Source organism: Bradysia coprophila, unplaced genomic scaffold (assembly GCF_014529535.1).
Source record: "Bradysia coprophila strain Holo2 unplaced genomic scaffold, BU_Bcop_v1 contig_732, whole genome shotgun sequence".
Lineage (NCBI taxonomy): Eukaryota > Metazoa > Arthropoda > Insecta > Diptera > Sciaridae > Bradysia > Bradysia coprophila.
Genome location: NW_023503972.1, coordinates 159,106 through 186,481, shown reverse-complemented (window position 1 = coordinate 186,481; position 27,376 = coordinate 159,106). Strand labels below are relative to the sequence as shown.

Below are 27,376 nucleotides of genomic sequence, written 5' to 3'. Positions count from 1 at the left end.
CCTGGGGTTCTATTGAACGGTCATATTTGGTGGAAATGATCAAACTCGCTCATCCATGAACAGATCTACTTACAGAGACAAATAACGGTGGTCATGGCCTTTATCGGAAATTATAGTCATGAGTACTATCGACCGAGTGTTAAACAGTAAAATTTAGCCATTGGCTGTGTGAAATGTTCACAGAATATAAACATCTTTTCATCCTTTCCATCTTGTGTCCTTCGTTGCGATAAATTTATATTCTTAGATTGGAATGACAACAATTAAGTAAAACTTTTTTTTCTTCATTTTTTCACTCTCTCCCCCATATTTTTTCTCATTTTTTTTTTGGTTTCTTTCTTAAATATTTCTTTTAATTTTTACTTACAAATTTCACTTATCATTCGATCAAAATTTTGTTGTAATATTCTCTTTCGTCCTTTCACTCTCTCGCTCTCTCTCTCTCTCTCTACTTCCATATGACAACACAATGTTACCGTTTCCCAAAATATTAATAATTCTACTAGTTTATACGAATTAAATTTAAAATTTGTGAGGCACTGCTGCAGTATTTTCATTTTTCTTATTTTTCATCTTCTTTTTTTTACAATTTTATTTAGTAGCTGAACACACACACACACACACGAGAGTCTCTAATAAACCAAATTTATTTGATTTTTTGTCGTGGGTCGGGTGTCGGTGAATTATTCACAGAATTAAATTTCTTTGCTGGCGATCCATTTGTCAGGGGTCGTGAATTCTCTGAACTGTCGCTAATCTCACTGGAACTGGAACGAATATCACCTTCCATCTAAAATAAAACGAAGGAAAAAATCAGTCGAGTTAAACATCGCAAATGCAATGGGTGTCATTAGCGGAATCGTTATATTTGAACCAAAGGCTCTCGCAATCAGGTCATGAACCAGATTTATGTAATTTTGACCTGATTTGAAACCATTGAAAATTCACGGAAAATTCGACGACATGAGTATCGAAGACTTGCTTGGTGAGTTACTGAAGAAGTGACGATCGACGGATGTTTCTTTAGTAACTCATCGTTACTTCAGGAAGTCGTTGTTTCATTTCAGTGTTTCTTCGCGTCTTTATCATTTTGTACAGAGAAATGATAGGAATCATCGAATACTCGTCATTTGTTCAGGAAGTTGTCGTTTCTCCAGAATAATCGTCGATCGTCGATACTCATGGCGTCGAAGTTTCAGTGCAAATCTACAAATAATTCTATGATCAGGACTCCAGGTCAGGCTTCAGATCACCGGAAAAAATTTGAATCAAAATTTCAGGCAACTTCAAGTCTGAGCTGACCACGTCATACGAAAATCCGGCTCCAGTCGATCAGATTTTCTTTTCTAGTGACCTGAACGAAATACATCATTCATTGTCGGATTCGATCTGTTCCGAGCCCTAATTTGAAAGGTATCTGTCGACAGTACTCAAGTATTACAACATCGCTTACGACGAAGTTGCCGACTGTCTTCAAGTATTACGTCATCATCGCACTCTTACAATAAGTTCAACGTAAGTCCCATGTGATATGGGATCATTGAGGAGACGCTATACGATTAACAAGTTACAAACTGTTAATGGATCATCGATCGATCACAATGACAAATTGTCGACAAATCGACTGGTTTCTCTCGAATTTGTAAGCCTCAAGCTGAGGGCTTTAGTTCAACGATTTTCATATTGAGAATGGATCCCAACGAAGCACGTAAATAGAACCAGGCACAAGAACAGTGGTGGTTAGTCTTGTTAATGAAAATCGCTTTTATCTGGGGCAGATCTAATACAGACAAACAAAAATAAACTCCGTCTCACCTGTCCTGACTTGAGTGCCGTGTGTGCAATCTGCAATATGATATATGTCCATACCACGTGCAAACACAGCATTAGAATGAGAAGACTATTGAATATGTAGTAGGCCGGAAACATTGGAAGAATTTGGGGCGCCTCAACGGAACTGCTGTAGATGATGCGTGGATAGAAACCCAATCGAGTTATGATCCATACAAGGGTGAATGCGGCGAACAGACAATCGCATACCTTTTGGTATTTTGCGTATTTCGTAATTTTAGCGGCCTGTGAAAGAAACAAACAATTTTTTGTGTCAGTGTGTACGGATGATGGACGGACAACGTGTGTTTTTACCTCTAACAGGATGTCAGCACAATCGTGAACGACTAGGACTAGTGAACCAACGCGATGTAAATTACAGACCCAACTTAAGGCCATCAATAGCAGCGTAATCATGTGGTGTATGAACATTTGCCAGAAATCTTTTCGCTTGTTGTCAAAGAACTGAGTAACCGTTAGCGCCCAATAGAATGCCATTGATATCATGTAGTACCACCAGATATCTGTCTCAACCGACTGTAAACGAAGTGTTTCCATTATTAACTGTAATCAATTTCGAATAATTGATTAGTTACCTGATGAGGATAGCCGTGCCAGCAACTTTTCACATCCCAGAACCACGGTTTGTCCCACAAAACTATTACCCCGTACACAAAACTGTATGTGTAGTACAGTAATCTCCACACATTTTCGCAAAACTTCACCAGTGTTGACGGCTTGTCCTGAAATGAGGAGGATATGTTGATAAAACGATGAGCGCGTAAAAATTGCAAATAAATTTTACCTGCGCTCGTCTTCGCCTCCACCATCGTTCAACTTGTCGCTCTGTTAATTCTGTTTGTTTAACTAATCCTGTGGTCTGAAACAATAGCATTTGCGTTACGTTTAAAGTCAAAATTTATGATTTTATTGTGCGTAAATTATATTGTCATCGTAGTCGTGTTTTATTGAATTACAATTACGACGTGCGTCGTCTTTACATCATGGACTTAGTGTTGTTTTGGTAAGATAATACTTGACTTTTATATGGCATAATAATCATCGCGTTAAATGTATTCATAAATAAATCGGTTTGACGTCGCAATACAATGTTTCTGGACAAAATATTTACTCGATGAAAGACTAGAGTCAGGGTTGGAATGGCTACCAAAAAGCCCACGTCGTATGCGAAACAGGACAGGACCTACTTTTAGCAGTTAATCTTAAAAAATTTACAAAATTCCTAAATTTCGGAATTCAAGAATTTGGGAAAATTTTGGGAAAGTTTTGTGCCCTTTTTGAAAGAATTTTTAGGATTGCAGTCGAATTCAATTCCTAAAAATGGGCCTGATGCAAAATGAATTGCAAGAGTCCGAAAGATTGAAACTTTCATGCAAAACTAGGCCCCACCACTTGGGTGGGTCATTTCCCTTGACTGACTATCAATACTTTCAATAATTCCAGTCCCAGTTGTCTTACCATTTTTAAAAAAGCTGTTGTTTTGAAAAACACAAAATTATAGTCAGATGAAAAAGCGAAACAAGAATGGTCTCTTTGCTACATCATTAATTCACGCCGTAAGTGCGGTCGAAATTCAAAATGGAAAGTGCGGAGGTCTTTCTAACGTAGCGTCATTTTCATACGATGAAGCGTTGAAATGCATTTTTCGGTTCTATTTTCGTCAAATAGTTCACTTAAAATTCAAATTTTAGGCACACTTACGGCGTGAATTGAGTATCTCTTTTATTTTCAATGGGCGTTTAGAAAACTTAAAATTTATTTAATTTTCCTAAGAGCTGCGTGAGTCAAAGGTTCAGCGAGCGATGCTTTACATCCAATAAGTATGAGTACTTAAAAACGCTTTTAAAATGGCATATTTTTTGCCTACCTTTTGAATAAATTAAACTCGTGTGAATTACGGCCCTCGCTTCGCTCTGGCCGCAAAGTTCACACTCGTTCAAATATTCATAAGCCTAAGCATGGAAAATAGGAAATTATAACACGATGTGATGAGGAGAGGCATTTTTGAGTATGTTATACATATACATATAGAAGAATACAAACAAACAAACAATATTTACAACGATTGAATATTGTCTCCTAAAAAGCGCAATGAGTGGAAGGTCTAGCGAGGTACGTTTAACTCCTAATATGAGTCTCCTATATAGTCTACTAAAAGCGCTGAAAAGGTAGCGTATTTCTTGCCTACCTCTTGAAAAAATAAAACTCGTGTGAAGTTCACACTCGTTCAAACATTTTAGGAACGAAAAAAATTCTTTTAAGAATACGGATTTCACGCAAAAATTGTCGTATATCCCAGATTACTAGTCCAATTAAATTCCAATTTTCGAGTTTAACCACATGAATTACGCTACTAGTCGAAATTTATTTTTGAAGCCTCTGAGAATTACTCGAGCTATCGGTTTCTCAAGCAAGCAAAAACTCTTTTGGGAAGTACTTCTTAATTGTTAGACCAGAAATCCAGAATTTCACAACTCGACAAATAAGAAATTTTTCTGGAAATCCGTTGCAAAAATGTCGTGGTATAACAAGTTATGTTTACAAAATTTTAAAATTGGGTAAAAATTACTCAAGTTATCGCGCGGTAACAAGAGAAAGCGTCTGTGTAGAATTTCTCCCATCTCGTTGTTCGAACGGATAATGTTCTGCAAACTCAGCCTCAAGAGTTTCAATCTTCGTCGAATAACACAAAATCTTTGAAAATCGGATAAGAATTATGGAAGTTATCGCGGTAACAAGTAAAAAAATCTCTTGAGAATTACTCCCATCTCATTACTCCAATATTGCCCATCTACGAACTTAACCTCATGATTTTCATTCTCCGTCGATTAAAACCAAAATTTTGAAAATCGGTAAAGAATTACTCGAGTTATCGCGTCCACAAGGAAAAGCGTCTGTGTAGAATTTCTCCCATCTAGTTCTTCTAACATAATCCATCTGCAAACTCAATCTCAAGAATTTCAATCTTCGTCGAATAACACAAAAAATGTGAAAATCTGATAAGAATTAGGGAAGTTATCGCGGTAACAAGGAATAAAATTCTCTTGAGAATTACTCCCATCTCATTACCCCTATATTGCCCATCTACGAACTTAACCTCATGATTTTCATTCTCCGTCGATTAAAACCAAAATTTTGCAAATCGGTAGAGAATTACTCGAGTTATCGAGTCCACAAGTGTACGGACGTTTTCTGTATTTAAGGTTTTTTGCCAATGTAGAACATTTTCAAAATATCATAGTGAACTTAGCGTTATGGACATTTAAGGGTATTTTCTTTCATAAGACCCTGACTTTCAGTCAAGGGAATAAGAATAAGCCCTGCGGACGATGCATGTTAGTCCAGAATGACTGCTGGGTTTTTAGTAATAATAGGCTAACTTAGAAGCATCAATTTACAAAAATGTGCAGAATTTTCACTTAATTTTTAGTTCCATTTGGTCTCAACTATTAACCTACAGTTAGAGGCAGTGAAATTTATGCATGAATTTGCTTCCGCTGTTTTTCAGCTGATTCACTCAATCGAAACTGTTTAAACAGTTGAAGCTACACACACACACACACACGTCCGTAGTGGTAAAACCGTATAAAGACTGTACCCAGAAAAATTAAGAAAGTTGTATAATGAAGGCTTCTGAACTGAACATCGAGATTTTTGACGTAAAGAACCGAACCGCAAAAACGAACATTTTTGTTTTTAGTGTCTGTCTATGTTCATAGATAACGAATCCGCAATAAAAAAAAATTCTGTCCGTCACGTCGACATCTTGAGTAAATCAAATCCGATTAAAAAAAAATCCCTGAAAGGTAGTTAAACAGTGAAATAGTTGAAATATTTGGAAATGTAAACGGCAAACGATAGGTATTGTCGATACCAATTAAGGAAAAAAAGTTCATTAAAATCGGTTGAATTACTACTCGGCCCTAAGTGTATTTTGCATATAACTCGAGTTTTGATCGGATTTTGCTAATTTTAGTTTTATATGAAAGGTAATTGAATACCGAATAGAATGTTGTGGAAAAACATTTTAAATTTGGCTCCTAGGACTAAGGCCGCTCCTTCGACCCTAAGTGTATTTTGCATATAACTCGAGTAAATTTGATCCGATTTTCCTAATTTTCGTTTTATTTGTAAGGTAGTTGACCACCGAATAGAAGGTTGTTGATAAAATTGTATATTTAGGTTCTTGGACTGAGGCCGATACTAGGTCCTATGTGTATAAATAAATTAAAATTTTAGGTCAATTTGAAATTTATGTTACAATTGAAAGGAACGTCGTACGGGGCTTCGTAATTGCGCTATGCGCAATCTCTAAGATGTACACATTTCATGCAAAAGGCTTACGGGCAAAGTATAGTGACAGACGTACTAGGGTCACGTACACAATAGTTATACGGGTTAGTGCGGGGCTCAGTCGCAGCAAACGCTCCGACTGTTCTGATGGCTTGTTTAAGAACCGTAACTCGTTTTTTGATATATTTTTTAAAATCTTAACCGACAACCGAAAATTTTTTTGCAATAGCTCCGAAGCCCGGAAGTGACTGGTGAGCTTAAAGACTGAAAAAAATTCGCTGACCAAAACAACCAAGATAAATTTCTAAAGCAAACCCATCAATGTTTAGCTAAGCAATTAACTTACAGTTTTATGTCGAAGTCTGTTATTTTGATGATACGCCGCTTCTAATATTGGATTTGGTGTAGCACGTTTAGGTCGTGTGCTTTTTATGCCCATGGATTTTCCAATTGGTGATATCCAATATCTGAAAACACACAAGAAAAAAAACTGCAATTAACTTTGCATGTCGTGTAACCTTCAACGAAAAATTCGATACAGTCAGAGTGTCGCCGTTGCTTAATTGTTTCGAGTTTGGACAACATAATCGATATTTACGATTGTTGTGTTATGAGTGAATTCGTTTATGTGCAGCCATGAAATGTATAAAGAAATCCTTAATTGATCCTTAATTGGGCTGAGTAATGTCGATCATAATTTTGTAGAAAATTGAAATTCGCGTTGAGAGAGTACGATATTAATCACGCAACTTGCAACCGATTGTCGCCAAAGACGGTTCTGTTTCACCATACAGAGAATAGAGTTTATATCAAAACTGGTACCAAGTATTCAATCGAGGATAACGCTCATGCTATAACTGTAAATCGATTTGAAGTGACAGAAGAGTGGAGACAGCGCGTCATCGGTCTGACACACAATACGGTGTATATGAATCACCTATGAGCTGTAAAAAATTACAGAAATACCAATCATAATAACACAATCTGGATGAGTAAAAAATTGCTCGACATAATTTACTTTACTAATCATCATAAGAGTTATCAAATCGTACCTGGTGTTTATACAAGTTGAGTCATTTAAGTATATGAGTGACAGCTCGACTGTGATATGCATAATGTTATAGACCTTTACCTTTTCATTCAATGATCCTGATTGGTTAAAACAGTAAAAATGTAGACAAAACGACAGAGTGATGACAATTACTACGGATGTCGATCTATACTTTTCAATCGATTTTAAATCAAGATGCCTAATGCTTACTTTCCTCTTACCAAAAAAGTACTCCGTGTGAGAGACAAAATTGAATTTTTTCAATTTTTTCTTTGTTCATTTGACAGCTCGCTCTCTCACGGCTCTCTCACGGAGTACTTTTTGTTGAGTGGAATGGACACTAACGGTAACTTGGTACCGGTAATGAATTTTCTAAAACGTGCCAATTCCATTAGTTTACAAAAATGATCCTGGAGAACAGCCGACGACGTGACACTTGTACATAACATAGAATCAATGATCAGCTGTGATGTAATAAAAATTCAAGAACAACGCAACATCAATCAGCAATGAAAGAATAAATTCAATCGAATGCAATCGACACAAATTAAATCCGAAATAAATTTATGCGAAATGCGTTTCCGACAGCTGATTTATATAAATTGTCAAGTCTAGTTGATGAAAATCTCATTTGAATTTGACATTCAGAAGTAATAAATATGTCAAATTCCTTCCTAAATTAAACCGTACGTCTGATGCAAACTAATTTTGACCAATAGAATGAACGTGTAGGACATAAGGCCAGAAACACAAAAGCAATTTTGTGTTGACATGACAACGCTGCGCTTTTCTTTGTAATCCGAAATTGACCACATGCTAAACAATGGAAAACGCAGCATAACTGTAGATACCATCACAACAAAAATTGCTTACGTGTTTTTGGCCTAACACTTTTGTCGACAGTTTTTAGCGCATTTCAATTAGCAAAGGAACGAAAGTTCAGCGACCCTTCCATTCAATTGATACGTAAATTGAATACTGATAATTACGCACGGAATAATATGAAGAATGTCTGTTTTCGCTCTTCGCAACTGTTGTACACCGTCTTAATATACCATACTGTCATTTGTTTTCATGCCAATAAAAATCGATTGACATCAACATCAATTCTCACTTACGAGAGGAAATGTTTTGTCAATCCAATTTTGCCCTTAAAAAAAATTGTCAACTTTGAAAACATATTTCGTTTTTGCTAGAACTCAGCACTCTATATTTACAAGAGGAAATGTTTGGTAAATCCGTTTCGTGTCAATATTTCTTGTCATCGCTACCGGTAATACGTTCAATGATAAAGGGGCCGTTCATAAATTACGTAACGCTAGAGGGGGGAGGGGGGGTATGAGGCAAGCGTTACGGTTCTAACAAAATTGGGTCAAACTTGACCCTTTTAGCGTTACAGACCCGGGGGGGGGGGTCTGAAAAATGTTGATTTTTGCGTTACGTAATTTATGAACGGCCCCAAACGGATGATATGTTGACTAAATAAAAATGTATTCATGCTGCAAATACACCCAGTTGTGTACAAGGTGAAATTGTAAACGTAATATAGCTATTCTGATGAGGCCATGTTCCTATTAGTTACATTAATCAAACAAACAGTAAATGCCGTAACGTCGAGATACATGTGATAATGGAGTTATCAGTTCAATAAAACAATAAAAATGAAGTTCTAAGGGGTCGTTCACAAATGACGTCACGCTGATTTTACAGTTGTTTTGATTCGGTAAAGGGTCAAAATTGACCCAAATTTGTTAGAATTGGTTTTTTTAACACCTTCTCGCCTAAACGGTGTGACGTCAATTGTGAACAGTCTCCAACTACTATCAGTTAAGGAGTGTTCACAAATGACGCTGATTAATTCTTGAGTGAAAAATGCAGCGATCTGTGATTGCAGCCGGTCTATTTCAATTTGTACCTTAATATTTCGTTTCGGTGGATTCCACGTTCACGTTCTACTGGGTATGTGCACAGGCACCAATGAAATGTTCGCACTCTTATCTTTCTTTTGACAAATGTGTCTGCACGGTGTATGATGTAAAGAATATATGTAAACCTAGATTAAGTCATCATGACAACAAACCTGTCAACAGCCCATTTCCGAACGATAGTAATGTTACCGATCTTCTCAACTATGAGTTGGTGTTCTTCTAAATGAAACATTTTCCATCCCGAAATAGATTTGTATATAAATTTAACGCATTCTAATTCATAAAATGTAAATGGAAAGTGGCAAAATTGTTTGAGAACTTCGAATAACGAATTTTCGTTGAGCGGAATTTTGTTTTGATGTGAAAACCCAGCTGGAAATTTTGTGGAAAGAGATGAAGAAAATGCGTAAACAAATAGTTGGAATGTGAGAACAAATACGAAGCTTGGAAAACCGACACTCTTTATGTTTATGAAACAGAAAATGTGTCGGTTTTCAAAATTCCGAGAGTGCAGAAAACTGAATTCTCTTCACTTAATTATGTATAATTAACAAAAATTTTAATTTTTTATCAATAATCTTGTACTAGATCTGCAGTCGATGAACTGACCAGTCATCGAGAGGTTATTAGAATTTTTTTTAGCGAATCTGTCGAAGTTTACTCAGATTTACCGAGTTCACATATCGATGAATTCAGTAAATTTTCGGTAAAGAAAAGTAATTTCTGACCAAATTATGAAAAAATCCACGCTTTTCATTTGGCCAAAAATATCGTGAAAAGTACGCCATCATAGAAATGTCGATTTAAAGAATACCCTGGCCAAAAATAAGTCACTGAGGGGCAATTCATAAATTACCTAGCTCTATAATCTCCTTTTTCCGATGCGGCGGAACGACTCTGGTCATTGGGTTGTGGTTTCCGCCATTTTAAGAAGAAGAAGAATTGCGATCAAGGTATATGACGCTCGTAAATAAGACATGTATTCTGGTTGTTTATGTTTTGACTCGGCCGTAGAGTTTGTATTGCTTAAGTAAAATTACAAAATTATTCCCGTTTGAGTAGAAATTACGTGTGAAATTCGAGAAAGAAAATTACAAAGTTGGCGCTGGAGTCGATTTTTGCGGCTAAATCTGTAACTTCCATCACAACCCATTATCCATGAAACAGAACGGCACTGTTGTCATGATTCACAGCAAATGTGGTGTCGATGAAAGCTGGGACTGCCAGCATTGTAGACTTAACCCGTTTAATTAAGAAGAAAATGTCATAAGTGTCTTTCGATGAGCTATGCGACAGTGTCCAAATATCAAGGAAAAACCTTGAGCTACTGTCGGTCTCTGAGTGGGCAGTTTCCAAAAAAAGTTTGCTTTGATAATATCCCTCTATTGCTACGACTACTAATAAGCTTCATCCCTCAAGTACCACGCCTGTATGACCTTTTGAAAATTATTTTTTTTTAAACTTTGGCGTGTTTCTGTCGGCTTCTTTTGCACTCATCGGACCGAATTTTTGCATTAGATTTCGAACCACTATCGATTGCGACCCTGACACGTTTTCTATAATTCTCCTTGTAGGCTGGATGGCATATGTTTCACTGACACCGATGGTACGCATGAAAATCAAAAATATTTGTGGAACCTTGTTCAGGGCTCCGAGGTGACTAATAATATCCAAAAATATTGACCGTGAAATATAACCGTGAAAAGTATTAGACTTTTCAAAAAATTGTATGGAATGTTACTCATGCCTTAGACCCCCATACAACCCCTGTGTTACGTAATTTATGAACTGAAACTAAGTTTTACGATTCTTTGAGTAAATTTTGGTCATTTCGGTAAATGAACTTACCAATAAGAGGCCCTGACTCGTTCAAATATGTATTCGTAGGACTATATTTTCGCATTCCCATCGACAGTCATATTACACTCATAGAAAGCTTTTCTGTAATCGATTGATAATAACAAATATTTACCCTGTTCTTTAATCTCAACTAATCACCGAAACCAACCGTACGCGTGGTTTGGTATGTTTCATACTCAATGTCATTATTTGTCAATTGTGAAAAACTGTAATTTACTTTTGACTGACGCCGACATATTTCTGAAAAGTCGTTATCATTTGTCTACAACTATTTGGTCGACCTAAACGTAGCGTAAACAGAAAACTATGAAACAAGTGATCGATTCATGCATTTTGGTCTATCTATCTGTAATAATATACCTAAGGTAATTCAATGAGTCTAGTTCAAATAAATTTTCATAAATAAATTATGCATTTACTTCATACATGGGTACGTATACCTAATCAACACTTTCAATTTTATTCTAATATAGTGTTGTTGCTTACAAAGTAACTTCAATTTACAGAAGACCTTTCGAAAAACAAAGACAAACTGATCTTTCAACTATTACCAATTAAGTATTCTAGTTCATATGCCGAGGCGGTAATTCTAATTTTTATCGCATATTTCTGACAGCACCGTAATATATTATAATGGGTTCCATTGACGAATATTTGAATAAAATATTTCAAGAAGACTTACTGTGTATTACACAGTGCTTTATAGTTGAATTACGACTGAATGAACCGATCAATCACAGCAAAAAACACATTAGAACTTAAAGCAAAGATTATAAAAATGAGAATAGGACAAGTAAAGCTTTGTGTTCGGTGTCGGGACACATGCCGATCATTTTTATCGGATGAAAATTCGACACGACAGAAGCTTCCATAAAAATGAGCCGGTTTCTACCCCAGCCAGGCCAGTTGTACTGTATCTTTTAAAGATTGTAATAGCGGAGTGGTTGTTTTCGAGAAAGCACCACCAGGTTCTGGTGTTTTACGACCACCATGAAACGATTTACTATTCGTTTGGTTGCGGGACAATTTGGACGGCGGAATACTTGTGAAAACAGCCTCAATGAAGTGAGACTATCCCATGTGTCTGTCGAATGGGGTACAGGGATTAAGTAAAATTCAGACCGAACCATTCTAAACTGGAGTCCTTTTTAATCGTGAAATGCAATAGTAAGACCGGATAATTTTAGATATAAGCATACTGCTTTGCCCACGTAAATAATCCCTCTTTCGCATCTAAGCTAATTCTGCTGTTCCTCTCCGTTTCACTGATTTCTTTCATTCAGAAAACCAAGAAAAACAGCTTAGATTCGAAGGTGGAACTTCTTATGTGTGCAAAACAGTATGATTTTTCATGCAAGCATTGGTCTCAAGTGATACCAAGAAACTTCCTCGTTCTTGGACCCATCAAAAATGTCTCTTGGACACCAGATTTCCATTCTATTCTCATAGATTGGTAGTCAATGTTGCATACACAATTCCACTACACGCATAATACAAATCGCGACGGCGACGTGGGTATATTAGAATGACGGTGATATAATCTTAACTATGCAACATAACAGCAAATCATACAATTCAAAATTGATGAAATTTATTGGAAGAACCTTGAGAAGTTTTGAATATTTTTTTTTTCTATTTTTCGTTCTCAATTCAATACAACAAAATATTTTTATTTTTAATGTTGTCCATTAGGTAGGTAGAAATATATTGAGAATATTATTGAAGAAATGTAAATATAACATTCGTCACCATTGTCCCCAGCGATAATGCAATATCTTTATTTATGTCAATAGATGGTATTTGTCGTATTTGTGTAGAATGTTTAATGGTTTTTATGTGAATGATGTATTTGGGTTACTGATTACAATATGTGCATCGCTTGAATAAATCTGAGCGAAGCGAAAATATATTTTTGCTTGAAATTTCAATTTTATTTGAGATGTTCAATGCCAAAGATAGTCGAAATAGATTTCTTTAAACAAAAACGTACCGGAAACGGAAGCCATCTACCAGTCATTAGTCTTGTCATTAGTTTGATATTGGTCGCAAATGTTGAGGATGAAAAACGGTGCTATCGTTGCACACTCTTTATTCAGATAGCTCGGTATTACTGGTTAATGGAAATATTCAAAAATTTCCGATTTGACTTAGCGGTAGCTACTTCAAGAAATGATGGGTAGCCTGTGTGTGCACTTCTCTGAAGTCACATCTCTGTCGTCATCGACAGTCATGGACTTTATTTTACCACTTCCCCGGTTGTATTTCGATTGAGAACTGTCAATTCGCTATGTCCAGTCAACGTACAACATTTTACTAATTACACCCCGGAAAATGAGTCATTACTTCATTAGCATGAGAGTTAACACTCATTTAGTCAAAAACTTGACGTAAAGAGAACTTTAAGGTAAATTACATCAAGTTTTTGAGTAAAATATCTTAATTGTAGTAGCTTACCGACCTTGTCTTCGCCTCGGATGGGTAATTTCCACACAATTGGCTCATTGATAATCAATGTTCTATTCCCGATTGCTTAATGACTAACTGATGTAATTATCTGGAACTTTCTATTTTATCTTGTGTGATTACAGTCGTTGCTGATTTTTTGTTGATGTAAAGTGTCAATAACTGTTAGTATCGAAACAACTCATAGATAACAGTTCATTTTGTAGGCACACCGCTGAACATAATCGATTCGACGTAAGAAAAATCATAGAAGTAACTAATTTACCTAATTCATGCGCAGATCAACGTGTCAGCATTGCATTTGCAAATCCAGAGTTATTTTAAGAACTACTAAATTTGTGATTGAGAGACACATTAAACTCGTTTCAAATATTTACTTTGTCATCTACAAATCTGTAGCAGACGTTCAAAAACGAATTGTCTGATGATTGAAATATGTATTATGAGTCAGTCAGCTTATAGGTTAACTCAAAGGACCTTATCCAAAAGTGAAAGAAAATCTTTCTAAAACAACGGAAGATTGAAAACGATAGAAAATCAGAGTGAAATTTCGGGCGTTTGACAAATTTTAAAGGCTTTTCCAAACCCACAGCTCTGCTCGGCTCAGCTTCTAATCACCGTGGCTTCGCTCAGACGATCAGGAGTGTTAGTTCCGATTTTTCAAAAATTTCGATTGAAAGATTTGGTTCAGTTAATTTGTAATTCGTTAAATTTAGGGACCGTCCATAAATCGTGTTCTCGTTTAAGGGAGGGTACGACAAAAGTGGATCATGTGTGCTATAGGAAAAGTGCATTCAAGTTAGGAGTGACAACCCAAAAATCTGCAAAGAGTTAGGACGAGATTTATGAACGGTCCCCCCTATGAAAACTCTAAAATATTTATTCTCATTATACTAAAAATGTAATAAAATGAATTAATTGTGCAGTGATATGGTGAAGCTCATTAATAAATTCATAAATTATTCCCTGACCGGCAACAAATACTCATAAACTCCAACAACTTTTGTCCGACATATTAGTCGTAATTACAACATTTGAAATAAAAGTCCGAGTAAAAATCACAAAAATTCAATTTAACGTCTCAATTATAATAAAATTAACGGCCCGTATTATAATATATGGTAGCGTCCACGCTAATGTTTACTGTCTGCAGCCCAATAAACACAAATTATTACATTATTAGAGAGAATTGGAATGAGGGGGAATAATTCTACAGCCAATGTTCTGACCTATTCCCACCAGTCGAATGTCCATTATCGACGATTTGTGATTACACTTTTTTTGTTCAATGAATTTTTTCTTTCTGTATACATTATACAATGCATAATTCATAATGAATTAATTTATTACAAATTATGAAGTTGCTCAAAGCGTTCGAAGTTTCGTTGTGATTAATTATTTACAGTCGCGTGTCAATTCTGTATTAAATTATCGGTATACATTATAATATGCCTGTCTACCTGTCGTGTTCATATGTAGGGATTCATCAAACTTCGATGATTAAGAGCAACTAAATTCATTTCACGCAAAACAATCAAAATCTTCACCCCTCTACGCGATTCCTTTTTTTTATTAATTTCAAATGCACGGCTTTAAGGGAACTTTGTATTCAACGTCCACCCTCTTATTTACAGTAATATGTAAGGTTGGCTGATTATTGATTTTGATTTCAATCGCTTTAATGCCTACACACACCCTACAAAACCACTATAAAAACAGCCCCAGAACCTGTAGTTCACTCAACCAGCGGTCATCCATAATTATTATCCATTGCAAATAACAAACTGACCAATTCAATGGGTTTCATTGAGCAATATGTCCAGTTGATTATAAGGCGACCAACAAACGACGTTTCTACTTGACTGATTCGACGTAAATATTTATGCATTTGTAACGCTTCCCAAAAAAATAAAATAGTTTCTTGTTTATTTTGCTTACGACATCAAGATCGTTGTGCCATCACCATTTCACGTAGTTATTAAGTTTTTTTTTTTGGATTAGTGTGATGTGCTCGGTTAGTTATTCGATAGTCACGTGTAATTTCAGATATTTTCTTTTTCGTATTTTTAGATCGAATGAACACACGAATTAAGTTGGTATAATGTTCCCAACAGTAATAGCCCTTGTCGATGCGATAAGAGAGTATAAATGGAACGTGTTATTTATCGTACGCCAGCTGGCAGCTGGTTCCGTTGCTTAGTAAGAGTAAATTCACTGCTCAGTGCTCAACGAGCTTTTTTTCGGATTATTTTTAATGGAAATCGAAAGAAGTTAAGTGATATTCTCGTACACTTAAAATATTTACAAGCTTAGGAGATGCATCGTCACGTGACCCCTCAACGTACTATTTATTTTCCTGGCATCATTCCCGATTAAGTTATTTAAAAAGTAAACAATGTTCGGACATACAACGGAAACATATTCAGATAAATGGCTCACTATACCTCTCGGGTAATATAAGCAATTATACTGTCACTGCTTCAACATTATTTGAGTAGATTGACGCGTCATAAAGTCGTAAAACTGTAAAGCGTAGTGGTAGGTTTTGGTAAAGAAAAAAGAACACACACCGGGAACCGGCTTTTCGTTCAACTGACTGAATGACATTCTTATGAACAATTACATAAAACAAAAAGAGGATGACGTACTAAGTCCAAGACGCAACCTAATAACCGATTCAATCAGATGTCAATATTGTGAACATCAGCCGGATGAAGCGAAGTATTTGTGTTGCGGTTGAGTTTTGAACCCACTACTGGCAATTCAATAATTCAATGTGAAGTCTCTTGTTTTTTTTTTTTCGTATTAAAATTGTCTCATAGAACGAGATGGGAGAAATCTTACTGCCCAAGGAGCTATGTGACAGGTTCCTTCAGTTCAGGAGAATACGTGACACATATAACGATACTCCGAGATAGCGATCAACTGAGAAGCGAAATAATAGATGTTGCGATAGTAGTTCATTAGATGAGTTTTGTGATAAACGCATACTCACTCGGGAGTTTATTGAGTCATAAGCTTCGGTAACTGTCTTTTCAACGAGTTTTTATTTCAGAGCCGAATGCGAGGTTTGCAACTACACTAGCAGAAAAAACAGTTACCGAAGCAAATTGGTCAAAAACACACGAATTAGCTTGCGAGTATCACAAAGTTTTTTCCGGATTAATGAATTACGTAGGATCATCCAAATATTCTGGTATATGCCCAATGCGAAAGTTGATTATAACATAAACTCACGTCAAATGAACCGGAAATATTTTTGATGAAATCGATCATTTTCACAGGGGGCAACTGCAATGTAATGGTCAACTTTCGCATGGGGCGAAATAATTTCTCATTTTGTCGTTGAGAAAAATTCTTATTGACCTTCTTCATCTCATTATCCACACATGCTATTGACATAGAGACCGAGTCCAATCATTACAAAGTGATAGAAAGGTAGAAAAGTTTAGAAACATCACTCGATTAGGTAGAGCTAATCGAAAACAAAACGACGAATTACATGAATGATCTATGAAAAGCGTTTTACTGTATCAATCTCTTCTCCGTTCTAATCTGAGACTGTGATTTAACTTGATTATGGAACATTATTCATCGCACAATTTCTGTAAATGTTTTACAATGAAACCATTTCTATTGTGTGGAATATTTTGCAAAAATTAAAAAAAATTCATTGAGTTTCGTGCCAATTGAACCCAGTTCAACTGTGTTATCGAAAAGTTGAAGAAATTTGTAAAGAAAACAAAATATTTTTGTAGAGAAATAGAACACAAAAATTCCCGGATTCTTATTTGGTGTAGTCTGAAATCGCTCACTTTGCAATAAGCATATTGTCTGCTGATAACACTAAGTGATTCATTTTCGGCTCCTTAAGTTTGTTTACATAACACAGAACAAAAATATTTTTTTAGGAAAAGAAATTTACGAGAAAAAACAGTCTGATTTTATACATTTCATTCACGAAAACGTCTATTGTTTCAATGTTTCATCAAGTTGCGGTGATATCAAATTTAAAAGTAAAAAGATGAAATTGATATGACAATCATTTTAAGCAACACATAAAACTCATGTTAATTGTGGTCAATATGCGGTTAGTCTCGGTGATTTGTATCGTTTTCCCTTATAGGAATTAGCCAAATGTACAGTGTACACTACGTTGAACACGTTAGACGTGAAGTTATATTTATTGAGAAAACAGTAGATATACAGTGCGCATTTTCAACGTACCAAAAACGGCAAATAAGTTAGGATAGTGGTAGAAATCGTTTGAAATGACTTCAAATATCGAAGGCAAACTCGAATTATTGAGTTAATATTACATAAAAACGTGAAGAGGTACCCGTACGCTGTATCTTTCAATCTCTAAATTTAAACCGTTTTTTTTAATTATCTCCCATCCTATCACGTTTTCCTAAAAATAGTCCCTGCTATATACCACCATACCGATATTTAACTAAAACTGGACATTTGACAGCTAAATGTAGCTCAATATGGCTGCTGTATATAAATGAAATGCATGAAACACGCCCATCACATGACCAATCACTTTACTCTTGACAGCAACTCTCTAAATTATCATTTTTGCTGATGACATATTTCATTATGGTACTAAAGTCTAATGTCGGCCATTTTGTTATACACTGATAACAATACCGCTGCGTTACAGTCTTAACAGCTTTTCAATAAAAATTCATAAAACTCGGTTTAGGCGGCGTTTACTATCGCAGCTGTAAGGTGTCTTAACCTGACCTTAAAATATATTGGACATAGTAAGGCTCTGAAAGGACACTTCGTGAGTGTCTTAACAAGTTCTATCGGAATCTTGGAAATAGTAGCAAAAACACTGACTATGGTTCCACGGCGGCTCAGAACGTAAATTATAGCCACTGATCACTTGAAGCGATTTTAACAAGTTCTTCGGATGATATGGTTTCATTATACTATGTTCAAAACGGTTTTTGGTTTCTGCAGACGAAAAGCCTCGAAAATCGCTCCAAAAGAGCACTTTTCGGTCCTATATCAGCAACCACCTGACGGGCTTTGCTCGTCTTTGAACTTAGACTAACATTGACCATTAGCAAACGAGTAGAAAAACAATTGCAGAAAAAGGGTCAGGTGACTTTTCTGAAAACTGTTTACTTAACTGAAGTGTTATGTCTCATTGCTTTCCATCCTTAGAGTCGAAGGCAGTGAAATTTCAGCATGAATCTTCTTCAGCTGAATTTCAGCTGACACACACACATACAATCAATGGTAAACCGTATGGAGGCGTATCAGTTTTGATTGTTTGTGTGAAAGTGTCAATTGAAAAGGTACTGGTGAGTTTAGCTTAGAAGTGGGGAGCAGGCAATTGATTTATCTTGAACACATTCATTATTTATGTCAAAATAATATGAAAACGAGTGCGTTTGAATCCTTTTTTTAAATCGTTATGTCCTTCGCGGTGACATTAGACCATAGTTAAGAATCATTGCTAAGTGCGCCTAATGGCCTAATAATTTGAATTTTAAGTAAATGTTTTCGTGAATAATAATAATAATCTATGTCTTAACAACTCCCAAGGGTTGAAAAGAACACGTAATACACACCCGCGAATGCAATAGATCTGTGTTGACCAAGTTTACACTCGAACGAATCTGCGATTATTTAAGCGAAATCAAATTCTGCTATAAAATCGAAAAAAAACTCTTTGAGAGTCACTGATCACATGCAGTACAGCATGAAAAAAAATATTATCAATCACAAAACCAATCATCAAACGTTTGAAGTGCACAGAAGCAAACATAGCTGGTATTTTGACCCACAATTCCCTGGCTCAACAATGGAAAATTGGAGCGAAAAGTGTGCATACCACTTGTTGCAATCTTATTGTCATCATTTTTCACTTTTTCTCGCAAACATTTTTTTTCTCTAACTCGTTCTCCGTTTTTTTTCGCCGCTGCCATTATTTAATATCCACTTCAAATCAACTGTGAAATATTGAAGAAGGCAAGCACTCTTAATCCACTATCAACATCGTACCATAATATTCATTTGACCCTGAGCCGAATGACTAACAACCATTTACACGAGTGAGGTGATACACAACTTTTTTTTTCAAAAAAAAAAGTCCATGTTCTAATCTGTACGAATCACACACAAAATACTCGATACACATGTTGCTAGTGATTAATATGGAACGTATCTTACAATCTTATCGCAATTGTATATTACAATATATATGTAGCTCTCTGGATGTCGTCGGCCCAATTACGTTTGTCTATGTAGAGAATTTCGACTAATCTCTTACGGCACCTGCAGGTATAGAGTCAGGTAATTAGTTTTGCAATCGGTCTATATTCCAAAAGTCATCCACATGTTTTGTGCATCATCATTTTTATGGGTAACCGTACAACAAGAACAGTATATTCATGATGCACCGATGATATTACGAAATGAATGGTGAGCGTGAGATAATATAAGCAAGAATCGGAACGAAAAGTTCACGGCAAGAAACTGGGAGCAAGAAAATTACAAATTTCTCTTTTAAGGAAAAAAAAATCGAAAATTTCTCAAATCATGCACTCACTACCCTCAACAAAATTATTCATTCATCGAAGGGCGTTTCCAACATATTTTGAGGTTATGTTTACGAACGACGAAAAAAAAAATTGTAAAAAAAAGAAAATGCAAAATCTCTTACGTTTCCAATAAATACCGAAACACAATCAATACCAGTGCCAATGGTAATGGCCAAATGAGATCTCGGTAATCGGCATGCTGTACGTCTGGCCGTGAACCTGGGGCAATATCGGCCCAAGTTGTATTCGGCGGTAACCAAACTCTAGTCGACCAAAATGTATCCGAAAAACTTCGAAACAGCTCCATTCCGATGAATTCTTTTAAATTTTATTATGGTGAAATGTGATGCACACTCGTTAACAAAAAAAAATTACTCTACAACGGCACACTTATAAAGCGCGAAAAGAATATGTACACGAAACACCTCACAATGTTAAGCTAATCTGGAAAATTATTCTCATATTCCAAATAGTAGAGACAATTCAATATTTATTATCACAATTTTTTTTTCTTCTCTTATTTCATTCACAAATTGATAACATTTTAAGCTATGCGATATCTCGCGTGGTTACTGTCTAACTGACTGTCACCGAAATCATTTTTATACAGAAATGTCAAGTTGTTTTAGAACATAATGCGGCATGGTTTACAATCCACGTTGAAGTAGGCTAAATTTTTTTAATGGCCGTTTACACTAAATCGTGTTAGAGGGGTATATCCAAAGTATGAATAGACACACCGAACGCTGTGTTGAACAACTAGAACATAGTCAAATATACAACTGTCATTTTTACAAAATATAGTAGATTTTTATGAATTTCCTTTGTTTAATTTTAATTTTTGATGTTAGCATTTTCAATTCGATGTTTAAGAGGAATCTACCCATGTCTAAGTTGTTGCTCACATTTCGGGGCGAAATTATTATTACTTTGATGAGTTAACACTTTGCCGGTTACTGTGACTTGTCGACTTTAGGCACCGTGAAAATCAGTAAAGGAGTCGAGGAGCCTCCAATTAAATTTTTTGAAAGCAAAAATTAAATTTTAGATTTTCTTTAAATTTTATTTGGAGGTAACCCTCGACTCCTTTACTACTTTCCAGGGTGTCTAAAGTTCCAACGTGCGCATTATTCTTCAATGCGAATTTGTTAGCTTTCAGTAAAACTTTAAATGTTGGTGGTGATGTAACCTCAGTCCGAAAAAACTCAATATTTCACGAAAATTGACACATATTTTGAGTTTTCTCGGAATGAGGTTAAACCCCTACAAACATTTAAATTTTTACTGAAAGCCAACACATTTTAACACCAAACGATGAACGTACCTCTTCCAAAAAGGATGCGAGTCCAAAATTATCATCAAAATAACAATAATTTTACCCCCAAATGTAGGCAACAATATAGCCATGTGTAGATTCATCTTAATTGGACGTTTTATTTATATCAAACAATTTCTACCACAGACAGATTTGAACCGATCGTGAGGTTCGTAAATAAAACTAAGCTCACTGAGTAAGGGTGTAAACTTCGGGGTGGTCACACAGATCGCCAATTTATTAGATACGCGTCAACATGCAATTTTTACGTATGTGTCTCACTTCGTCCAAGACATGTAAGAACGTATATGTAACTTTTCATGCAAAGAGTTGCAAATCCGAGTAAATTTTAAAGATGTCCTCATTTTCGGCCCCGAAACATAACAAGCATATGGACAACAATAAATCCGCAAAAACACACGGAACAATGCAAAATTATTACTTTCGGGTGAATTCACGCTGTAAGTGCGATCGAAATTCAAAATGGAAAGTGCGGAGGTCTTTTTAACGTAGCGTTATTTTCATAGCGTTGAAATGTATTTTTTGGTTCACTTTTTCATCGAATCGTTCACCTCGTCGTTCACTTAAAATTTTAGGCAACATTTACGGCGTGAATATCATGTTTTTATTGTTGCACACAAATTCGCTTTGCACCATAGAGGTATTCTAGAGGAATTATGACCAGAAATTCATTGACCACCAACACGAAAACGTCAACTTTGCTTCTTTTGACGTTATGAGTGTCCCTTTACTTTTGACATTACTAGTCCCTTTTTACACGAAACTGCCACACACATTTAAATATATGATTTTTCATTTTAATTTGTCAATTTGTTCAATTCTTAAAGTGGGTAAAGTTATCAACCACAAACCAATTTTTTTCTTTAAAAGTAAAACATTTTTGCTTACTTGTTTTACTTGAATATTTTTGCGCACAAATGTAGGCTAGAAATTTACCAAGGGGTGAGCGCTCTTAAACCGTTCTTTCAGAACCTTGCTATTGAGAGTGCCCTTGCTTTGCAACACATACCGAAACCAGATACTAAAAAATGCAGTTCCAACAACATTATTACGCCAAACGCCACGGATGCTACTTCTTTGGGGACACATACCTTTTCAATACAAAGAAATGCACCCAAAACGCATCTATATATTACGTTGTGACTTTTAGGAAAGTGGTGTGCCATTAATCTTTTACCCCTGACACAGTAAAATGTTTTGGTAATGAAAGTATCTCCAAGAGTGGAAATATAGAACCATCCGCATATGAAACTAGTATGGTAATTATGTAGCCCCAAAAACTAAGAATAAACACTTAGGCGGATGTTAAGACGCAGATTATTACTATTATTAGTCGATAGCCGTAAGTGCGCTGAAAAATTCAAAATGGAAAGTATAATGCTGTCATTCATTCACTATAAAATTCAAATTATAAGGCGCACTAAGGGCATCAATTACTTCATGTTGAATATGATGACGCGTGATAATTGGGGAGGGTCGTCAAAAAATCCGAAATTTTGCTATGACTTCAGAATTCCAAAAATTGTTTTTAGACTTACAAAATTACAACTTAAATTGTCAATCGAAAGCGAGCCGCGATATGGATAATCCGTGCCTCCCTTTATAACTCTCATTATAAACACTCCCGCGGTTTTCGTTTTGTTTGTATAAATCAGAATCAGCTGTTCATTCAGACAATATATTGTTGGGAGACAACACAATAATAATAATGTCTCCTTGCCTGTCGAAACCAAATTCCAATCTATCAGCAATAACATACTTCGCTAAATGCCATCCGAGTGATGTTTGCGGCATAAACGGCCTACCACTCATTCCGAATTCAATTGCAATTTTCGGTCGAGGACAAATTTTGAAGACTATTCGTCATGCCAACCTGTGCGAGTTATTAGATATTATTCGATCGAAACATGGTACGTAAGATAGTGTATCCGCCCCCTGAAGCCTTCAAGGGAACAGTTAAATGTTTACAGAGAGAATTATCATCGTCTCCGAATACTCGGGACGACCGCTAAATGAATGTGGCGGTGTTGGCGATGAGAGAACTGTACGGAAAATATTTTACCAAATTGCACTGGCCCTGGATCACTTGAACCAAAATGCGTTTGTCTGCCATAACTTGGAACCAGCCAATGTGCTTGTCGACAGCGAATCGAATGTGAAACTGTTCAACTATGGACTGTTTCACATGACCAATGCCGGCGAATACGTTCCGTTTCCGATCGGGTAAGCTGCTTCCCTTTGTTCCGATGTACTGAGGGTCTTTGTCCTTAAATGGTATGAAAATATGTTCACAGGAATGTTCGTTATTTACCGCCGGAACGACTGCTCGGCTCGAAAAATAATTTCAAGAGCGATGTATGGTCGCTGGGAGTGATAATAGCAGAACTGGTATTCGGTTGCACTTTATGGCCAACGACGAATATTGCACAGGTGGGTCTATAATGTATCTAACGAAACCATAACACAAACCTTGAGCCGTGCCTTGAGCAAAGATACAGCTAAAACGACTTTCAAGTGGACAAAACGTCCAATCAGTTAAACAGCAATGCCTACAGCAGGTTTATCTCTTTTGCTTTTACAGACGATGCGTAAAATATTGAGTCTTTGCAACACTAAAAATGTCTTGGAGAAAATTGCCAGGGATAACAACTGTCTGGATAAGTATCAGGTACGTAGCATGTCCCAATGTGGCTCCATTCTCCCTTCCAGCAACAAAAGCTAAATGGCACTGCATTTGCTACTCATAGAATCTGGATCCTTCCCTACGACGGCTGCTTGAATCGTGCCTAACGATTTCGACGAAGGAACGCATCTCTACCTGCGATATCTTGTCCGACCTATACTTCACTGACATGGACTCAGTGACGACAAATTCCGACGAGAAACCGTTGCTGTTCGAATGTCCATTGAGTCACATTTATTACTGGTGGCAACTGGCTGGTGGTGACGTTTACACTGAATTGAAAAACGAAGGACTGATTCGGAGCGAAGCGCCGATATTGATTATGCCCAGGTTGGAAGAGTTAATTATAGCGTAACAGAAGGCCTAGTCTTTATGTCGGTTCTTGACCTTTGCTTCAATCAATTTCAGTCTGGTTCCACTGAGTGGAAAACCAATTTGTCCGCCGAAAAGCCAAAGTTCGTTGCTGGACAATCGAATCGTAATGCTGAGTTTGACTAACCTGATCGATCGCCTTTCTAACATCAAACCGGAAGCCTATTTTCCACTCATCCATTCGCCAGAATTCCGCATCAATTACGGAACCGAAATGGAAAATCTACCGATTGTGATACGGGAACGGGACACCGAATACCAGTTCCATCGGGTCATTTTATTCACTCGATTGCTGAAGGGTTATCCGTACACTCGAGACCTGATTGTGAAAGAAGCCGAAAAGGACATACCGCCGCTGCTTCGAGGACACATCTGGGCTTGTTTATTGGGCGTCATTGAAAACGGAAGCTACGAATCAATCGATAAAGTTACGCCGACTGCGACTGATAGACAGATTGATGTTGATATTCCGCGCTGTCATCAATACGATGAGTGAGATGGTTTTGGTTTTGTTGGTTCGCATTGTGTTTTCAAATGAAATTTTTTCTCAAACAAACCAGATCACTGTCATCGCCAGAAGGTCATCGTAAACTCAAACGACTTCTCAAGGCTTGGGTAACACACCATCCTCAGTACGTGTATTGGCAAGGATTGGATTCGTTGACGGCTCCATTTTTGTATTTGAATTTCAACAACGAAGGTAGGCTGTCCAAAGAAAATGAAATCTTGTTCATCTAACGATTTTCTCATGTCCACAGAACGGGCCTTCCTCAGTCTCTACAAATTCATTCCGAAGTATTTGCATTGGTTCTTTCTCAAGGACAATTCGGCGATAATTAAGGAGTACCTCAGTAAATTCTCTCAGCTGACCAACTTCCATGAACCGGTACTGGCGAAACATTTGCGTGACATCAATTTCATCCCGGAATTGTTTGCGATTCCATGGTTTTTGACAATGTTTTCACGTGAGTAACTAGCACTCGTAAGGACATGGAACCTAATAAACGCAACGGGAACCGCACAATTAAATTTTCAGATGTCTTTCCGCTCTACAAAATCATTCATCTGTGGGACAAGCTAATACTGGGCGACAATTCGTTTCCGCTGTACATTGGCATATCGGTTCTGAAGCAACTGAAAACAACACTCCTGTCATCCGGCTTCAATGAATGCATTCTCCTATTCTCCGATCTGCCCGACATTGTAATGGAAACCTGCATGATCGAATCGCAAAAGATGTACTCAACGACACCGAAAAGTGTCGCATATCGAAGGCATGTCTTACACGAAGTCGAACCGGACGAATTTGTAAGCACAGTGTCGGGATCTCAGTTTCGTCTTTGTTAAAAACGAAAAATTGTTTCAGGATGTTTCAGGATTGGAATTGAGCGATCTACAAAACGAACTTTGTCCGCGAATCAGTGTGAAAGATACCGTTCGACTACTGGTCGACAGTCCGGAACGGATCTGCATCGTCGATCTGCGTTCATCGTTGGAGTACAAGCGAGCCCATATCGAGAACAGTATCAACATTCCGTTCACGTCGGTTGCATTGGGCGACGTTCGATTGGAATCGCTGAATGTGCCGGGTCTGGAGAAACTGTTGGCCAATCGCATTGTTGTCGTTGTCAGTTTGTTGCACGAAAATGCGATTTTATTCTCGAAGTTTCTCGTCGAATGCGGAGTGTATCGGGTGTGCACATTGCACAACTGCTTCAACATATTTTATTCGGTCGTTCCGAATGTACTGATTTCATCCTAATCGAGCCTGGCCTGACGTGTATTGATGCATGAATATAATTCTACAGAATTCCATCCAGAGTTTCGTTTCTGTTGCGGAGACTTTAAAGCAAGAACTTAAGAACAGTGGCGGATCAAGTCCAAACCTCGACTGATTAATGCAAACAACCAACCATCTTTCACTTTTACGCATGTATTCCAAGATGTTATTTAGTGTGGGAAAAAATTACACATCGAAAAATCTGTTTCATTTCTCCACCGATTTTAAAATAATGATTTCGGCTCCACTGGAACACCTTCATCATCAGCATCACCCATATCTTATCGCATTTTACAGTTAAAGTCCACCACGTCCCCTTCCGCCCGTATACTTTTCCGGGAACGTTCCGCCTCTTCCAGCCTGTCCACCTCTTCCTGGCGGTCCTCCTCGACCTCTTCCACGCGACGCTAAAATGAATAAAAACCGAATATTAGAATCAAAAACGGGAATTTGTGTCATTGTAAACCATACTTTGCGCTCGTATCATTGCCGATTTGCCTCGGCCGGCTGTACCCGATTTAGGACCCTGTTTCTTAAACATCGGGGCATTCTTTAACATGTCGGGCAGTATCATAAACCGAATTTTCGATCCGCGAATGTAAACATTTTCCAAATTTGCCGTTCGGCCATCGCGAAAAGTGACGGTTATCTGTGTCATTTGGCAGTTCATGTTGTCCTCAGCTTCGATCAATTTGCCTCGATACACTTCGCCGGTGATTGTTTCGCAGGTGACAATATGCCCTTCTGCCTCGTGCAGCACTTTAATTGGAACTCCGATCGACATTTTTTGTGATTAATAATTCTCCGTTGAAACTGAAGCGTTATCCGCGAATGGCTACAGATATTTCCTTTGTTTAATCAACAAATACTTTCTGTTCGTTTGAGGAGTACTCTGGAAAACGTTTTTATTGGTTAGCAATTGTAAGCCGCGTAAAAGGACGCAAATGATTTTGACATTTGCTTTTGTTCTAAAGTAACGACAGGCAGCGTACTAAAAAATAAATTGTGATGACGTTTAATGTTTGGACAATATTAGAACAAAAGAGACATCTGGTTCATTGTGAGGGAAATATGCACTCAATTGATGATTTGAATCTCAGAATAATGCGCGCACTGTGGGCAAGTGTATACAAGCAATAGAAACGAAGGATATTATAGATCAAGTCCAAGTGAATGTAATCCTGAACACTGACAGCTAC

At 36.9% G+C, this 27,376-nt stretch overlaps 3 protein-coding genes and 1 long non-coding RNA gene across 4 annotated transcripts; 2 read left to right on the top strand and 2 right to left on the bottom strand.

The window, feature by feature from the left end:
* Positions 1-331: 331 nt before the first annotated feature.
* LOC119084431 (ceramide synthase 6) lies at positions 332-20,601 on the bottom strand. The gene is made up of 7 exons (XM_037194410.1): positions 20,129-20,601; positions 6,491-6,611; positions 2,636-2,710; positions 2,427-2,573; positions 2,146-2,367; positions 1,816-2,076; positions 332-790 (listed from the first exon to the last, which is right to left on the bottom strand). The coding sequence occupies exons 1-7, from the start codon at positions 20,311-20,313 to the stop codon at positions 647-649; spliced, it is 1,155 nt and encodes a 384-aa protein (XP_037050305.1). The 5' UTR covers positions 20,314-20,601; the 3' UTR covers positions 332-646.
* On the top strand, positions 5,771-16,930 carry LOC119084432. The gene is made up of 4 exons (XR_005089061.1): positions 5,771-5,986; positions 10,940-10,948; positions 16,403-16,404; positions 16,920-16,930. It is a non-coding gene; the product is annotated as an uncharacterized LOC119084432 (long non-coding RNA).
* Positions 20,602-22,839: 2,238 nt separating the features above from the next.
* On the top strand, positions 22,840-26,212 carry LOC119084442 (TBC domain-containing protein kinase-like protein). Its single transcript, XM_037194423.1, has 10 exons — positions 22,840-23,252; positions 23,313-23,565; positions 23,637-23,772; positions 23,924-24,010; positions 24,090-24,355; positions 24,434-24,889; positions 24,958-25,097; positions 25,156-25,362; positions 25,434-25,705; positions 25,764-26,212. The coding sequence occupies exons 1-10, from the start codon at positions 23,051-23,053 to the stop codon at positions 26,157-26,159; spliced, it is 2,415 nt and encodes an 804-aa protein (XP_037050318.1). The 5' UTR covers positions 22,840-23,050; the 3' UTR covers positions 26,160-26,212.
* Positions 26,213-26,314: 102 nt separating this feature from the next.
* On the bottom strand, positions 26,315-27,149 carry LOC119084443 (small nuclear ribonucleoprotein Sm D3). Its single transcript, XM_037194424.1, has 2 exons — positions 26,649-27,149; positions 26,315-26,584 (listed from the first exon to the last, which is right to left on the bottom strand). The coding sequence occupies exons 1-2, from the start codon at positions 26,959-26,961 to the stop codon at positions 26,475-26,477; spliced, it is 423 nt and encodes a 140-aa protein (XP_037050319.1). The 5' UTR covers positions 26,962-27,149; the 3' UTR covers positions 26,315-26,474.
* Positions 27,150-27,376: the final 227 nt, after the last annotated feature.

What these genes read in the sequence shown, in the direction of transcription:
- LOC119084442 (XM_037194423.1), top strand. Translation starts at nt 23,051, where the DNA reads ATGTCTCCTTGCCTGTCGAAACCAAATTCCAATCTATCAGCAATAACA. An exon ending in TACGTTCCGTTTCCGATCGG is followed by an intron (nt 23,566 to 23,636) that starts GTAAGCTGCTTC and finishes ATATGTTCACAG; the next exon opens with GAATGTTCGTTATTTACCGC. An exon ending in GTTTTTGACAATGTTTTCAC is followed by an intron (nt 25,363 to 25,433) that starts GTGAGTAACTAG and finishes TTAAATTTTCAG; the next exon opens with ATGTCTTTCCGCTCTACAAA.
- LOC119084443 (XM_037194424.1), bottom strand. Translation starts at nt 26,961, where the DNA reads ATGTCGATCGGAGTTCCAATTAAAGTGCTGCACGAGGCAGAAGGGCAT. An exon ending in GGCAATGATACGAGCGCAAA is followed by an intron (nt 26,585 to 26,648) that starts GTATGGTTTACA and finishes TATTCATTTTAG; the next exon opens with CGTCGCGTGGAAGAGGTCGA.
- LOC119084431 (XM_037194410.1), bottom strand. Translation starts at nt 20,313, where the DNA reads ATGGAGCTGTTTCGAAGTTTTTCGGATACATTTTGGTCGACTAGAGTT. An exon ending in GGCACGGCTATCCTCATCAG is followed by an intron (nt 2,368 to 2,426) that starts GTAACTAATCAA and finishes CTTCGTTTACAG; the next exon opens with TCGGTTGAGACAGATATCTG. An exon ending in CGGCACTCAAGTCAGGACAG is followed by an intron (nt 791 to 1,815) that starts GTGAGACGGAGT and finishes GTTTTATTTTAG; the next exon opens with ATGGAAGGTGATATTCGTTC.